This window comes from Rhopalosiphum padi, chromosome 2 (assembly GCF_020882245.1).
Source record: "Rhopalosiphum padi isolate XX-2018 chromosome 2, ASM2088224v1, whole genome shotgun sequence".
NCBI classification, from domain to species: Eukaryota; Metazoa; Arthropoda; class Insecta; order Hemiptera; family Aphididae; genus Rhopalosiphum; species Rhopalosiphum padi.
In genome coordinates this window covers 73,241,331-73,258,260 of record NC_083598.1, presented here as the reverse complement: position 1 = coordinate 73,258,260, position 16,930 = coordinate 73,241,331, and the positions used below count along the sequence as shown (strand labels likewise).

Genomic DNA, 16,930 nt, shown 5'->3' with positions numbered 1-16,930 from the left:
ATTTACTGTTAGTTAGAGATGATAATTATTACGATAATATCGTTTTAATACTTAATATTATGTATATATTATATACCGGGTGCTTGTCATAACAGAAAACACCATCCATTATCTCAAAACTTTTTTTTTTTTCATAGATATATGTTATTATGAACTGAGCATGAGCGTAACTTTGAAATTTATTAGGGGGAGGGGCAAAAATATAGGAAATTGATTAGGGGGAAAATATATAGTTACATATTAATATATTATTTATTATTATATTACTCCTCATTTATTCTAGGGGGCAATGGCCTCTGCTTGCCCTCTCCCCCTAGTTTACATCTATGGAGTATGGTACTGAGTATAGTCATAAACTCATAACAATTTGTAGACGATTTTCGGTAAGTGGTTGTTCTTAATGACGCTTTGTCAAAAGTCTTTTAGGATATTGAAAAATTGCCTTTCTTAAAAATGCCATAAATATATCTATGATGCTTTATAAATTTTTTTTTTAATTTTAAATAAAAAAAATGCTACTTAACTCCAATAACGCAACAGCCTCGGTACAGACATCATAAATATTCGAGATGATTAAGTTTTACAGTTTTTAAATTTACAGAGTTCTGCACCGCAATGCGATAATTGACGGCCGTCCGGCCTAAACATAGTTAAAGTACAACATGATACATGTACCATATGTCTATATACTACTTTAATATCCTCAATTCACACTCCCATATATGGTGACTACCTACTAACTTGTACGGCACGTGTAGTTTTCTATAAATAAGTAGAGAACATTTAAGTACCTAATAACTATTATAGGTATAGGCAATAAACAGTTGTTGCGTTACACGGGTTTTGCAAACCGTAAACAATTCTATGATTATTAATTTATTTACGTACAATTATTAGTTTTATAAAATAAACAAGTACCAACCTTTTTTTTAAATATAATTTTAAAGGTGTTAAAAACAATATAATAGCCCAATATAAATAGAAGATGATTTCAAAAAATCTCTAAAATTAAATTAAATCTCCAAATTAGCCTATAATAGTCTGTATAGATAGTTATCTATAGATAGCATTAGCTATGGATTTCCTTCATTTTTTCATGTAATCTACTGGATATAGGGATATAGCACTATGTTTATATAGTTAATATTGTTAATAATATGGACATTATCTATTATACTACTATCAGTGGCATAGGTAACTGGGAAAAAATCTAGGGGGTGCAATGTATAATGAATGTAATATATTTATTATTATCAAAACCGTGACACCCCTCCCTCCGGTTAAAATATATACCTTTATCTCTCAAAAAATTGCCAGGGAGGCAAGTGCCCCCCTTTGCCCCTCACAATTACGCCACTGACTACTATAATGAAGTTATTGACACATATTGAAAAAATCTTTAATTTTAATGGTCACATATTATGATATAATACTGTACACATTTTATTATACTATGAGCGGTTATTTGTTAATCAATAAAAACTATTAATTTTTCGTATTATTTTGAAATGCATTAATGCTTTTCTTGAAATATTGTTTTTGAAAAATATAAGATATCTATTGTTACTATACCTACGTAGGTATGAGATTTTAACATTTATACTAGTGTACTACCCTTAATTGTCTTTATCTAAAACGACTTATTTATGAAAATTATGCATTTTTATTAAAACAATTTATATAGCGTTAGTTTTTTTTTATTTGTGCATTTTAATTTTATTTAAAAGGAATCAAGTGGCATAAACGATATTTTGCACTACTTCACTCATCTCAACTTTAAATGCTAATAATTCATAAAATAGAACCATTCAATTTATACATTTAATATTAGTTATAACTTATTTATATAATTATATATATATATACATAATCACTTTTTAAAAAGTATTTTTCTATACATTACAAAAAAACTAGACCTAAGTTAGTGAATCATCAAAAGTTAATGTTTGTACAACAAAATGAACAAACATACAAGGGTGAAACAAATAAGGGCCATAAAAAATGTTAGAATTATATGCAGTAAAGTAATATCTCAAATGATCCATGAATACTTCTTTGAAAATGTTTATAGTAAATAGTAATACTTAAAGAGATAATGAAAATATCTTTCAAACGGACGTGCAAATCATAGTTTAACCTACAGCCATCATTAGGGTTGGAATTTAATGCCCCACAAAATTTAATGTGCTGTACAACTGTGCAACGATGATTTTTTTCAATGGCCAGTTTATAATTATATTAATGAAACTAAAACAAAATTTAAGTATTATTATAATCTCTTCAATTATATGTTTACATAAAAATGGTGTTCAGACTTAAAAGTCGATTTTATCGAGGCGTTAAGAACCGTACACAGTCGTGTATCACTGGATACTATTATTTTCACTTTCGGAGCTATGTATAAACCAGAAACGATTATCGTTTTGGATTTTTTACTATTTTAGACCGTGAGATTACCAGATTGTAGGCGCGTATTAAATTAAGAACTTTTTTTAAACATTTTTACTTTTAAAACACATTATACGCGGCTCGCAAAAACTCGTATTAAATGTATTTAACGATGACCTAACAAATCGGTACCTTTTAATATAATTCATTGGTTTTTACGATATTTTCACTCATTAATTTAAAACGATTACAAAGCGTCGTTTTCCATTTACGACAAACGCGAAACGCGTGTGGTTTTAGATCAATATTTTTTTTAATTGATTGCCGATCGTACAAAACCATACTTATATGGTCCATTACCATAATAATAATTTTGCTGTGAATCAAATATAACAATATCAGCTGCGACATCTAGGTTTGAACGTATGTGTTGTGTTTATTTAAAAAAAAAAACATAATATACGACACATAGTTAGCTAGATTTGAGAATTTGACAATATTGCCTACCTACCCATATTAATAAATGTCTATGAAAAGTACGGAAATTAATTTCTTATAATAATTTTGCGCCCAACTAATATTCGTACCTACTTGCCTTAGTTTCCTTATCCAGTGAAGAGTGAAGAGTAAGTTACTGTGGCCGCCAGGTGGATGAAATCAATCGAAATGATTTAACGATATCGGATTTGTACGTATGGAAAAACAAAAATGGTAATATTACTTAAATAGCAATTATTATTTTATTACATATTATTTTATAACTAATAATATCATATTTGTAAATATTATGGATAGAACATGCCGAACAGATCTAATGATTTGAGTATTCCGCGCTATCTATCCACCGTTTAAGTGCAAACTCACGTTTCTTTTTTATCAGTGTCAGTGGAGCGTGTACATTGAATATGATAATGAAACTACAATAGTGTAATAATTCAGTTTATACTGTTTATAGGTAGTATTTACATAAGCATAATGCTATATTATATTACATATTTTCTATTTTTCTACATACCTCTCAGCTCAATGGAATTATATAACTATAGATCATTAGAAAATACTAACATTTTGGGTTCCTACTGATTTTATCGTAATATTCACAATATTTCAGTTTGTAAAAAAATTATAAGCATACAATGGTTGTGCATTATTAATGCAATAATGCATATAAATAATTGTATATTAATTTAATCGAAAGTTACATAGTAGATATATTATATTATAGTTAGATAGAACAATCATTGCTTATTCGTGTTAATAATCCAATTTATATTATCATGCAATTGTAAAGAATACCCAGAAAGTAAGTATACCATTAAATTGATCTACCTACTTATTTTTGCTTTCCTTGTCTCAAATGTATATGGTTTACCTTACATTATTATTTTCAACAGATATTCAAACATGGATGATCAATTAGATATTATGTTAGACAATACCAATTCAGAATTTATTACCTTATCGTATGCTGATCATTCATTGGTCTCTCATCCCGAACAATTATCTGACGAGTGTACAGATATGAGTAAGTATCCAAATATTTGCATTAAGTGTTGACAATGTACTTGAAACAATAACATAGATTTTAGGAAAAAAAAATAACATTTAACATGTTATTGTTAAAACCTCTTCTGTTTAATACAGTCTTATATTTTATACTACCAGTGCAACAAACATTGTAATATTTTTTATCAAATAATTTGAATTTTTGGAGTCACATATATCTAAACTTGACTGTTAAGTAGGTATTTAAAGATTGTGATTGCTGATTTTTATTACTAACCAAATATGTTATTTATAATGTCAAATTAATAATTGTTTATAATAATTATTATCTTTTTATAAAAAAAAAAATGTTTGATTGTTTAATAGGTGTAAATAATAATTTTATGTAGTTAAATGTTTAATTCTAAAAATGTATTTATGTAATTTGCTATTTATGAAATATTATAATTCATTATTAATTATTATTTAGTTTTAGACCCAGTTCATTGTCAAAATATTAGTACCATGACTCCATTAAATGATTTGTTGTTGGGACAAACATTCTTAATAGAGACTAATGAACAACCATTATTTGTAAATGGCACAGAGGTAAATAATTTTGATTTCAATTTTTGTCTGTTATTTAATAATATGATTTTTTTTCTTTTACAGTTGATTACATTCCAACAAATCGACTCTAATGGACAAATAAATGATATCCAGACTATTTCAAATAATGTTGATTCTGATAAATCAACAATTGAAAATATTAATTTTACTATGAATTCTGATGACCATTTCCAAGATATTTATTCAGATCGTAATAAGTTTATTTATTTAATACATTTTTTTATACATATTTTTTTTGAAATGTAGTTTTACAGATATTTATATCTTTACAGTTAATAAAACCAATTTGGATATAATGAAAACCACAAATGATAGTAATAACTTGAAAGAACATTTGCAAGTTACAATCAACACTGATATAACTAGTGGGAATTATAGTTATTCGACTGCTATTAAAATTTTAGATGATGTTGCTAAAAGTCCTGTCGATACTAATGTAAGTTAGTTTTTGATGAATTATTTAGGTATAAATAAGCATTATTAATTATTAAGTCAAGATGAGTAATTATTATTATATTTTATTTAGGGTCATTTTGTTTGTGATTTATGTTTACATGAATTTTACAACTGGAAAAATTATAAGAAACATAAACTAGAACATTTAAATGATAAGCCATTTAAATGTTTGAAATGTTTGAAATCATTTAATTATAATGTAAGTTATAATAATTTTCCATAAATTGCTTAATATAATGTAAAATGTATTTATGTATATTATGTTATTTTATATTCACAGAATAACTATTTACTTCACATTGCTTCTCATTCAACAAGTAATTTGAAATGTCCAAAATGTAAAAAAGAATTTAAACGCATAGCTAGCTTTAAGGCTCACTTAAAAATTCATAAAACTGAAGAACTGATTACATGCAATATTTGTGATAAAATATTTGACAATCAGGTACTTAATTATAGTTTATTTGTTTTTGTTTATAAATATAATATTCAGTGATTTCTGTTTTTTTTAACACTTTCAACGCCGCCCATGATTTCGTAGGTTATACCGCGACGCCACGTTGTTCATACCGTGACACGATGATTCAATAATGCGAATCTAAAAATAATGAAAACAAACCAATTATAGATTTAAATTTAGAGTTTATTGTCTACAGTCGGTGTACATTTCAGAGTTTATTAAAATAAAATCGATAAAATTATGGCAGACACAAACGTCCATGTTACTGACGTGTAAACATGTCATTAGCCCAATGGAATAAACGTGTACATGTCATCGGCGTTGAAAGTGTTAATGGTGAATAATTTTTTAGAAAGTCTAGACCTAAGCCCTTTGCTGGAAATTCATTACGCATTGTAATAAATATGTTGTTTTTATTATCAATGTACTATTACTATTATTTTTAATGGTTTAATGTATACTTTCTTAATTATGATTAAAAAATAATAACTAAAAAATTAAAATAACAAATGTTGCACAATCTGGTTTTTATAATATATATAATAAGTAAAATAGAATAGTGTTAAGTTGGTTTGAATTTAAAACTTTGAAATGAGTATATTATCTAATTGCCTTCCAAAAACCACAGTCATTACTATATTACAGCTAATAAATAAGCAAATGCTTTATATTTGTTTGTGTATTCTACAGTTTTTTTTTTTTTTTTATGTTTTATGATGCCATAAAATTACATTTTTATTTTAGTACCGGTTGGACATTCATAAAGAAAATTGTATGCAAGAATATATAATTAATCCTGATGAAGGAACATCTGTTGCTTGTATTAAAACTTGTACAGTTTGTAATAAGTCGTTTTCAACTATACCAGAATATAAAATGCACATAAAGGAACATAGAAAAGTAAGCTGGATTTATTATTTATTATGTATAATAATTTAATTGATGATGAGGCAAAAAGATTGCAATTTTACAAATAAAATTATCCATTAAAAAAAAAAAATACTTAGTAATTAAAATAATACTAAAATGAAGTTTATATTTATTTTATTAGTTCAAGATATTAAGGTAGTAAGTAGGCATTTTTAATACCTAAGTTGTATTACATATAAATAAAATTTAATATTTAAATAATTAAATTTTTTAAATTAGATATAATGTTGCTGATCAATTAACCGAGGTAAAATTTAATTACCAATTATTTATTTTTAATTATAGTTTGATTCAGTGTTGAAAAAATATCATAAAGTTACTTCAAAATTAAAAAGATTGCATAAAACAAGCAATAAAGTTAAAAGATTTAAATGTGATCATTGTGAATGGTCATTTAATAAGTCAAATCTTTTACTTCGTCATATGAGAACACATACTGGAGAAAAACCATTTGAAGTTAGTTGTTTATTAACTTATTAAAATGTGATTGTTGTTCTGGAAATTTATAGGATTTTTTTTGTAGTGCTCTTCTTGTTCAAGATATTTTACTCAACAAAATTCATTAAATAGACATCTGCTGAAACATAAAGGAATACGACCATTCAGATGTGAATTCTGTGAAATGAGTTTTTGTCAAAAAGGTCATTAAACAGTGTGAATATATTTTAGATTTTATACATCGTTTAGATAATAAATAAAAAACATCATTGGATATGTTGTAGGCCATTTAATTAATCATATGAAAAAATGTCATGCTGTTACAAAAGAAGCAACAAGAATTCATAAATGTTCTATGTGTTCTTGTGTTTACAACAGCATCAATGCTCTTAGTAAACATATGAATGTTTACCATGGATTAAAAACTAAAGAATTAGATAAAACTGTTCAAAATTATTTAACAAAGAATATAGAAACAGTTGATGATGAAACTATACATTTAATTAAAGGTAAAAAAAAACAAAATTTCTTCTAATAAGAAAACATTTTTTTTAAATGTAAATGCCTTGTAGATGTTTTATTCTTGGAACTTTATGCATAATATATACAGTTAAATTTAAAGAATTCATTGTTTTAATCATAATTTTTGAGGATATCATGACTATTTTTGTTTAAATATTATTCTATTTTGAAAATTGGAAAAAGTACCTCCACAACTTTTTTTAATAGGTATACAATTTTTACTTTATTAAAGTATCTTTATATTGAAAATATTTTAAATTAACTGCAGGATAAAAATCTTTCAAGAAAGAAACCCATGAAAAATAATTTCACCCACTACTAAAAAAAAATCTACAGAATACAATTTTTCAATGACAGTATTGCAAATACAACATTATTCTATGTTTTCCTGGCAAATTTTATTCTAATTACCATTTGAAATATACTTAGAACTTCTAGGCTAGAATGTATTTCACAATTCCTGTATCAAATAGCATGAATTACTAAGTACATAATATGGACAATTGATTTTTATTCATGAAAAAATATTTTGTAGTAATTTAACAAATAGTATGTATTTGATTTGCCTTTTTACATTTATTTAATTATTTATATGATATTTATGTTTAGATCCCTCAAAATTAGAACAATGGCTTGAAGAAGTAGCTCATGAATTGCAAAATGGTGATAATAATACAGAATTAAAGTAATTACAATTTTAAATATATTGGTTTAAAAAATGTTCTAATGCATTTAATGTTACACATTTTTTAGGGATTGCAATGATCCAATTACTACTCAATGTGAATTTGGATTAAATCTAATTGAAAGTGAACATTTTGATCAAATTTTAAGCCCGATTTCTAATATAAAAACTAGTGATCACATTGACATTGAAAACTTGACATTTTCTCTTGCAGATGGTATTAAATTTTTATTATATATTTATATATTATAAAGCTTTTAAATGTAAAATATTTAGTATCATTATTTAAATTTAAATAAAAATTATGGTGGTTTGTTTAGTTAATTTTACCATAAAGTTAAAAATAGTAGAAACAATAAACTAATCAATTTAAAAATTGATAGTAAGTGAACTCTCGTGTTCCTGCATGTATTATTGCTATCTTATTAACCTATACTATGATAACTTTTATGTGCAGAAGAATCTATTTTACGGTTGTTTTTAATATTCAATTGAACTTACCTACGATATAATTTAAAAGTACAAATATTATCATTTTGAAATTGTAAATTTCAAAAGTGTAAAATACTTATAACTTGTTTTATCATACAAATATTAAAAAAATCTATGTGAAGCCCTTGATAATATTCTTATTTTTAAGTTTGATTAAGTTAAATTTATTCTAATTGAAATGTTAAATTGATTCATCTGAATATAAAATTAACCATGTTATGGTCACTTATGCAGTAATAAGAAGAAATCAACACATAAGTAACATAGCATATCTATGTACCCGATTCTTACTATAGTTTATTTGTAGTTAATATTAGAACACAGTTTATATTTTTCTCTATAAATATGATAATAAGTAAATTTGTTCGTAATATCAACTATTTTTTTTAATCAATTATTTCTAAACAAAAAATTGATTTTTAAGTTCAAATTGTTAATGCATATTAATTTATAGTAATCAAAAGAGGTATAATATTGTTGTATCGCCTATCATAGCTAAAAATATTAATTAATTATTAATTTGGTTCTATAGGTCAAGATTATATTATTATGAAGAATAAACAAGATCAATCAACAATCGAAAATGCTATTGTCCAAACCCAAGTATTTATTTTTTGAATATTTGTATTCTTATGCATAGAATAGATGATAAGGTAGTAGTAGGCACTTAACCTTCTACCCTCGTGCACTTGGTAAAATGCATAATATTGTTTTATGTCAATGAATAGCAAAAATGTATTGTAGAATGTTTTATTATACATAATAATTAATACATTTGAGTAGTTGTTGAAAAGTTTGCTGTAATATTATTATAATATATTATTTTTATGCCTGGAAATACTCAGAAGCTAGATAAGATAACAGCATTCAGTTAATAAAGATAAAAATAATACGATACCTATAAAACATGGGGTAATAAATTACCCCGCACACGTGGTAGAAGGTTAAAGCCTCTTTTTAACTTAAGATAACTATAATGTTTCATTATTTAAATGATCAAAAATAATTGATAACAGTTAAATATTTTATAATTGTTTGGTTTGTATTGAAAATGAAATCGATTCAAGAAAAAAAATTAATCAATTTGTATAGTCCTGATAATTAGTATTTTAGTATTCATCTTTTAATTTATTTTAAAGAATATTACTAAATTCATTAAAACCATAGACAAAAGTACAAAACGTATAATTTGAATTTAAAGTTTTTGATATGTAATAACCATTATAATAAAAGTATGATAGTGTTCTATATTAATTGTGTTAAATTATAATTAATCTATGTAATATAATATATAAAATAACATGTACTGGCTCACTGAATAATCATCACTTAGTCAGACCAAGGGGATAATAAAATATAATTTATCTTCCTATTAAAATGTTTAGTTTCAATTATTAAAATAATTAAAATAATTTATAGAAGGTACTTCAATCAATTTTTATTTGTCCATATTAATTTTATACATTTTCTCATTTTTCAATTATAATTTAAAAATTTTTCTTTTCACATTTGTATTTTTAGTAAGGATAGCCACTTAGAAAATATTTACTCACTACTTATTTAAATGATTTTGGGTTGTTATTCAATGAGTTTAAAAAAACCCTTTTTTTTTTTTTTTTGTATTAGGTATAAAGGTTTCAACAACTAGGTCATTAGCCTACATTAGTATTTATATTTACATTACTTATTGTATGGTTGTTTGCTGAACTTAATTAAGGTGATTAAATTTTTTTTTTATACATATATGCAATTTTAACTTAACTTATCAATACCGATGGTTTTAAAAAATTGGTATATTGAGTAGGTATTGTGTTTCCCATTTTAAATATGTTGTATTGAGAAATGTAATAGAACAGTTAACAAAAACACTAATGCTAGGTTGCATAAAAAATTGTATTGTTCAATATAATTTAATGGATCAATCATGGTCTACAAAATTATGTTTAAGAGACCATTAGCTAACTATTGATTCATTAAATGTTTAATGATTGTTCATACAGTAGGGCTGTAATATATTAACTACTAATGTCATATATATATATATAAGGTGTAATTAGACTATTTGACAATCTTCCAATACAAATGTTACAATATAGTCCTGTTACACTCTGTATAGTCATAATTTGGAAAATGGATTCTAGTTTTTATCAGTTATAATAACGTTATGAGTTTTTATGTTACAGGAAATGGAATTAGTTACAACTGCTACTGAAAATGAATCATTAGCTTTAAATGTCGTAAAAGAAACAACAATAAAAGTAGGCAATATACTTATAAAATATATACAATATAAATTTAAATTTTTAAGCATTAGTTAATTTACATACTATTAAATGAGTAATACTAACAAATAAATTATTGATATTATATAATATAATATATATTATTATACTCAATACTGTCATAATTTGAGAGATGGGTCCTAGGTTATTCTGATTAATTAGCTCTCAATAGAATTCACTGTTATAGGAAAATGATGTATATTGTATAAATGTTGAGTTCTTCTTTTTGAACTCAAATTTCTTTTTTAAATTTTTAGTTTTATTTAAATAAATAAAAGTATAAAGTTATTTTAACCTTACACATTGGAATATATATTTACTTGATATTAATACAATTGTTCTATATTTTACTATTATACATATTATGTTAAGTATTTTAATACTATATATTTTTATATTACAGAGTATAGAACCTGTAATAACTGCTATTGAAAATGAATCAATATTAAAAGATTCCACTAAAGAGGTAGCATATTTATTAGATGTTTGAAGTATAAATTAACAATACTTAGTATTGTTTAATTTCCATACTTTTAAATGAATAATGTTGACATAGAAATTATTGATATTACCTAATATATTCTGTCTGAATTTAAGAAATAATTTGAGTACCAGTTTTTATTGGCTAATAAGCTTTTAATTAAAGTTTAGGTAGTAAGAAAATTCAGAATATTGTAGAAATTTTAAGTTTTTCTATAGTTGTTAAATTCAAGTTCCTTCTATGAATTTCTTCTATTCTGTAAAAAAGTATAAAAAGTATAGAAACTTTTATAGTGTATCAAACAAAAATTAAAAACTAACACTTTATCTGTTGGAATATTTATTTACTTAATAATAAAACTTTTTAAACTTTTACATTTATTTTTTTTTGGAAGTAAGTAACTATTAATATTATGTATTTTTTATATTTCAGGAGATGGGACCTGAAATGACTACTACAGAAAATGAATCAATACCATTGAGTGTTTTAAAAGAAACCACTAAAAAGGTAGTATATTTATTAGATAGATATATAAGATTTACATGTATACTTAATTCTGTGTCATGTTAAATAGCTTCCTTTAAGAAAAAAAAAAATGTGGTGATAAAATATCTAAATTGGATTCACAAAAGATTGTGTAAGCTTATAAGTTATATGTAATAGTATTATTATTTAATAATGTTTCATTTAAATGTATAATTAAATTTTAGACCAAAAAAAAAAAAATGTGCGCACATTTAATTTGAAAAAGAAGAATAGTATTAGTAATGAAGTTAAGAAAAGTATAAATCATGCAAGTAGTAAAGCTGAACCAAAAGTTTTATATGTACCAAATATAGCTACTAATTCAGCAGAAAAAACTATTAGTATTGTAAGTTATAAGTATTATTTTACCATACCAATTTTAAGAATTTCTTTAAATTTGTTTTTTAAATATAGACACAAAAAACCATCGCCAAAAGTGTGTCAGTTCTGTGAAAAAATATTTAAAAAGAATGCTGATCTCGAAAGACATGAAAGAATACACACTGGTGACAAACCATATAAATGCGACCAACCAGATTGTAACAAAGCATTTGCCACTAAGAGTTCACTTGAATATCATATAATTACTCATTCAGGTAAGATGAAAAGAGCCGAGTGCCCTCAATGTAATGGATTATTTGCTACCACCTCAACTTTGAAAGTTCACATGCGACAGCATACAGGTAATTGGTTATTATTTTTTTAATCAAACTACTTACATACCTAATTTGTATGCTTAAATATTTTTAAACCAACATTTTATGAAATTTTAAGTATAATTATGAGTTTATTATTATATCTTAGGTGAAAAGCCATTTAAATGTCCTGTATGCGGGGATGCATTTCGAACAACTGGGCATTTACATACACATGTGATAATCCATGAACGAAAAAAAAAACGCAAATAAAAGTATGTTATTTCATCAGATTAAAATTTTGTAAGAATATACTCATTACTGATGGTCTTGAAAGTAAACACTGGACATATTTGCCTTCCAACATGAGCATTAATTCTCTTGAATAGTTTTGTTAATAACTTATTTTTTTTATTAACCATCATCCATCAGTAAATTATTATAGCCTCTTCTGATATCCATAAACCAGAAATAATCAGGAATTATTTAGCCAGTCCTATAACTGGTTTAGGCAGAAAAAACATGAAACATATTTATCAATATATATAATATATTATTTCAATAGAAAATTTAAGATTTTATATTTTATGTTTAAATAATCCATATGCAAGTAATATAAATAAATAATGAAAAAAATAATTTAAAAATTTAAGAATTTATGCAGACATATATCTAATTTATATAAATGTATAATGTATATATTAATGTATAATATAGCCGCTTTTTGATAATTTTATATGATTATATTCTATTGTAATAACTTTTTATATGTTATAAGGTAATATGTTCCTACTAGCTTAATCATGAATTATGATGTATGTATAATATGTATAATGTATATGATAGACAACAGTCTTAATATCTTAATTCGAGCCCTTACAGATCAAAAATAATATTTATAAAGTTAACATATACGCTTACCAATGTAAAAGTGTATACCTATTAGCTATAATTGTATTGTGTAATTATACTAATATCTTATAATTTGTACGTTATAAATTACTCTTATAACTTAAAACTATTCAATATCTTGAATCTTCCTCTTATTGTCTGAATTGTAACTAAAGATGTAATTTACGTAAATTAGTAAATGTATACATTTTACAGATTTCTTTTATTTATCCTTTGAAACATAGATAAATCTCCTTTGTAATCAAGTTTCTAAATAAATAATCTGATAAGTTGATCTGATTATACAGTTGTAGGAATGATGCTTGTGCCACGGTTCATAGCTCTAACTCTCTAAATATATTATATTGTTTCTTAGTCCTTGCAAAAAATTAAAAAAATTATGGGCAGAATGGTATAAAAACTACAAAATATAAGTTTTTAAAAGAAGGTTATTTCGCGCGACGTGTCCCAATAATGACTTCTGCATTATTTTCACTCACTTTTGAGTAGTTACATTGCAGCAAATCGCTATGTATTCGATAAATGTTATTTGCGTTATGTTTTTTCGTCGTAAAAATGACCATCATATTATAATATGCAGTCATTATAGATTGTGTTATATACAATTTATATAATATATGTGTACATAATAATATACTCGATCAGTGGCATGTATAGGTTAATACAGACATACAGTAGTGTATTTTCAACCTGTGCGTCGCGGCTCCCAGGGGCGGCGTTGGTTATTATTAAAGGAGCAGCGTCCGTAGTATAAACTAATAATAAAATTGTAAACAATATGTTTTTATTATTATCATTATTCGTATGGGAGCCGTATATTTGATTCCAAAATCAAAAGGAGCCGTGGACCCAAAAAGGTTGAAAACCACTGGGTTAATATATTATACAATGCTTGAATTGAGGGCTGACGAAGTCTCATATTTATAAAAATATTAATGTTACCTATCCCTTCTATCTTAGTCAATTAAACATTTAAGACATATTCTAGTATTTTTACACTTTTGAATCTTCTACTATTTTTTCCTTAATAGGACTTGTTATTGTTAATGTTTCAAATAAAATTGTATATGAAATTATTTTAATATGCTTGTCGTTTTTTCCTTCTATAACTGTTCAGCCGTTCTCGCGATAAATTCGTTAATGTCATGTTTACTAAAATAATCATGAATCGGTTAATAAACGTTCATTTCATTTTTATATTTAATTATTGTTGATTTAACGATATTTTTTTTAAAAGGATTTTTTTTTATAAATGATTCAATAATAGTCATAAACCATTATAAGTGTACCGTATAATTAATGATCTTATACAATTTAAACAAAGGTGTGAACAATTAAAATTGGTGTACGATACCAAGAATTCGCTGTCCGTATAAAAGTTGAAAATCTTTAGCGTCTGATATTATTATTAATGTAATATGGCCCTCTTGACGCCAACCGCAAGTTTCTATAACCCAAAAATTAAAAAATATAAATAATTGATTACAAAGTTAAACATTTTCCGTGTTATAAAATTGAAAAAAAAATATTGTCATAGTCGAATAATTTAATGTTGTTTGCAATGGTTACTTATTGATAAATTATTGTAATATAATAAGATGATCGATTGGCGATGACTACAATGTTATGAATGTATAACGAAATTTAATATTATTTATGAAATTAAAATTTTCATAATATGTACCTACATAAACAACGAAAAAAAAATGGAATAGTTACTTGTATTAAATCGAATGTTATTATTTTGATTTATACATTTTTATACCTAAGTATCAAAGATATAATTCTTTCTTAACGAGTGCGGTCAGTCGTATAATATTATGCGTTAAATCCAAAATAAAATTATGTTTTATTATATTGTATCGTACTATCGTAGTCGTTCGTCTGACGTGAACGGAATATAATATTCACTTTCACGGCATTTACACTCGATCACAAAACAGTTTTTACTAGTTTTCATTTATGATTTTGGGCATACACACATTACACGTAGACTTTTTGAACCCATATTATTTATATCTTAGCTAGGCCATCTTAGACAACAGATCTGACTTTTACAGTCGAACAAATTAAAATCGGCACACTCAGGGCCATATTTACATTAGGCAGGATAGGCAACTGCCTATAGCCTCCGTTATTACAAGGCCTCGGATTTTTATGAACCTTTTTTTTTTTTTAGAGTACTACTTTCATTTATTCATTATATAAAATAAATATAAGAAACATGAAATATTTCAAAAAAATAAAATAATTAATCCTTTTCAGCGTAAAATGTAAATGAAAATAATAGGTACAAAAGAAATCCTGTAGAGGTAAAAAAAATGTATAAAATTATCATTATGTTTGTGAAAATGTATAAGTAGGTAAAGACTAAATTGTAATAAATTATTATTTTGTTCTGTACAACTCATTCGTCGAGGGGGGTATTGCTATATGCCTATATACGCTACTGTTGACAATAAGGAGCCATATTTTTTATTTTGCCTAAGGCCATAAAATGCCTAAATCAGGCCCTGGGCACACTTGCACAGCCGCACAGACGACAGGCCGTGAGAAACTGAGAAATATATTTGCTAATTCGTTATGCCTTATGCGTCTCGGATAAGACAAATCTATAGAAATATGTGTTCAGCTGTAACAGTACAGATAAACTTGCAAACGTACCTACATCATACTATTATATTGTGAAGATGGTCGAACGGGATATTGTAGTAGAGCTTCAAATACGACGATTGAATAGGTACCGTCGTGTAGCCGTGTAGGCTAGTTTTAGCACGTCGCGCGTCGGCAATAAATTACACGAAACGTTGGAGGAATACGCGACCGCGACTTGCAGTATTTATAGTGATATCCTCCGCCTGCGACGACACGATATATATATATATCGTTGCACAATGCTGCCTATAAAAAATAGATATAAATACAAATGAAAACATTGAAATGGAAGTGACTTGAATTTTGGGATTTCTTTCCGACTATATTTGCTTCTGGATTTAATAACCACTAGAATCCTATAGCTAGGTGTAAATAGATTATTCGAAGTATTTTTTAAGTTCTTAAAATCTACTTTAATTAGTAAAATAAAATAAAAAATTTGTACCTACCATATTATTTATATTATACTTAATCAACTATTTCGAGATTTGTATGAAAAGTAATAGTACCTATATGAAATTACCAAATAATGACATGAATGGTTATTAGGTATTTATATTATTATTACTAGGTAATCAAATTAATCAACTAAAGCCTAAAGGTGTATCTACGTAATTAATGAGTAAATTAAATAATTAACCATTTGAAAATACGGTTATGGAAATATGTAAGAATATATTTATATCTCATTTCAAAAGTAAATAATACCTATTATATTTAAATATTCAATTCAATAATAATAATTTAATATATTTAGATATACATTATTGCTGAGTTTTTCTATTAGTTAAACAACGGACAAAGTTTTATATTTTTAAGTAGATTCCTGGGATTTTTTTTTAAATATACATACCTACCATGATCATTGATCAACCACCCCTTATTAATTACTCCCCTGCTAATTGGCTGCTATGAAATGTAATTAAATATCAGACTGTGTGTTATCATAATATT

At 25.3% G+C, this 16,930-nt stretch overlaps 2 protein-coding genes across 4 annotated transcripts in view; one reads left to right on the top strand and one right to left on the bottom strand.

The window, feature by feature from the left end:
• LOC132921004 (cytochrome P450 306a1-like) overlaps positions 1–4,022 on the bottom strand; it is a 34,195-nt gene extending 30,173 nt beyond the window's left edge. For 2 of the 3 annotated variants that reach the window (XM_060983797.1, XM_060983796.1), the window contains exon 1: positions 3,846–4,022. The gene's annotated coding sequence lies outside the window, so the exon portion shown is untranslated. The remainder of the gene's footprint in view (positions 1–3,845) is intronic. The other variant, XM_060983793.1, reaches the window with a different exon arrangement.
• Positions 3,234–13,513, top strand: LOC132921005 (zinc finger protein 236-like). Its single transcript, XM_060983798.1, is given in 20 exon segments — positions 3,234–3,691; positions 3,783–3,913; positions 4,364–4,482; positions 4,546–4,693; positions 4,776–4,939; positions 5,030–5,158; positions 5,240–5,404; positions 6,164–6,319; positions 6,635–6,805; positions 6,873–6,990; positions 7,072–7,296; positions 7,919–7,994; positions 8,063–8,211; positions 9,019–9,089; positions 10,670–10,744; positions 11,682–11,756; positions 11,824–11,835; positions 11,837–11,886; positions 11,961–12,457; positions 12,579–13,513. Coding segments are annotated over 19 exon segments (2,625 nt in total). The 5' UTR covers positions 3,234–3,691; positions 3,783–3,792; the 3' UTR covers positions 12,683–13,513.
• Positions 13,514–16,930: the final 3,417 nt, after the last annotated feature.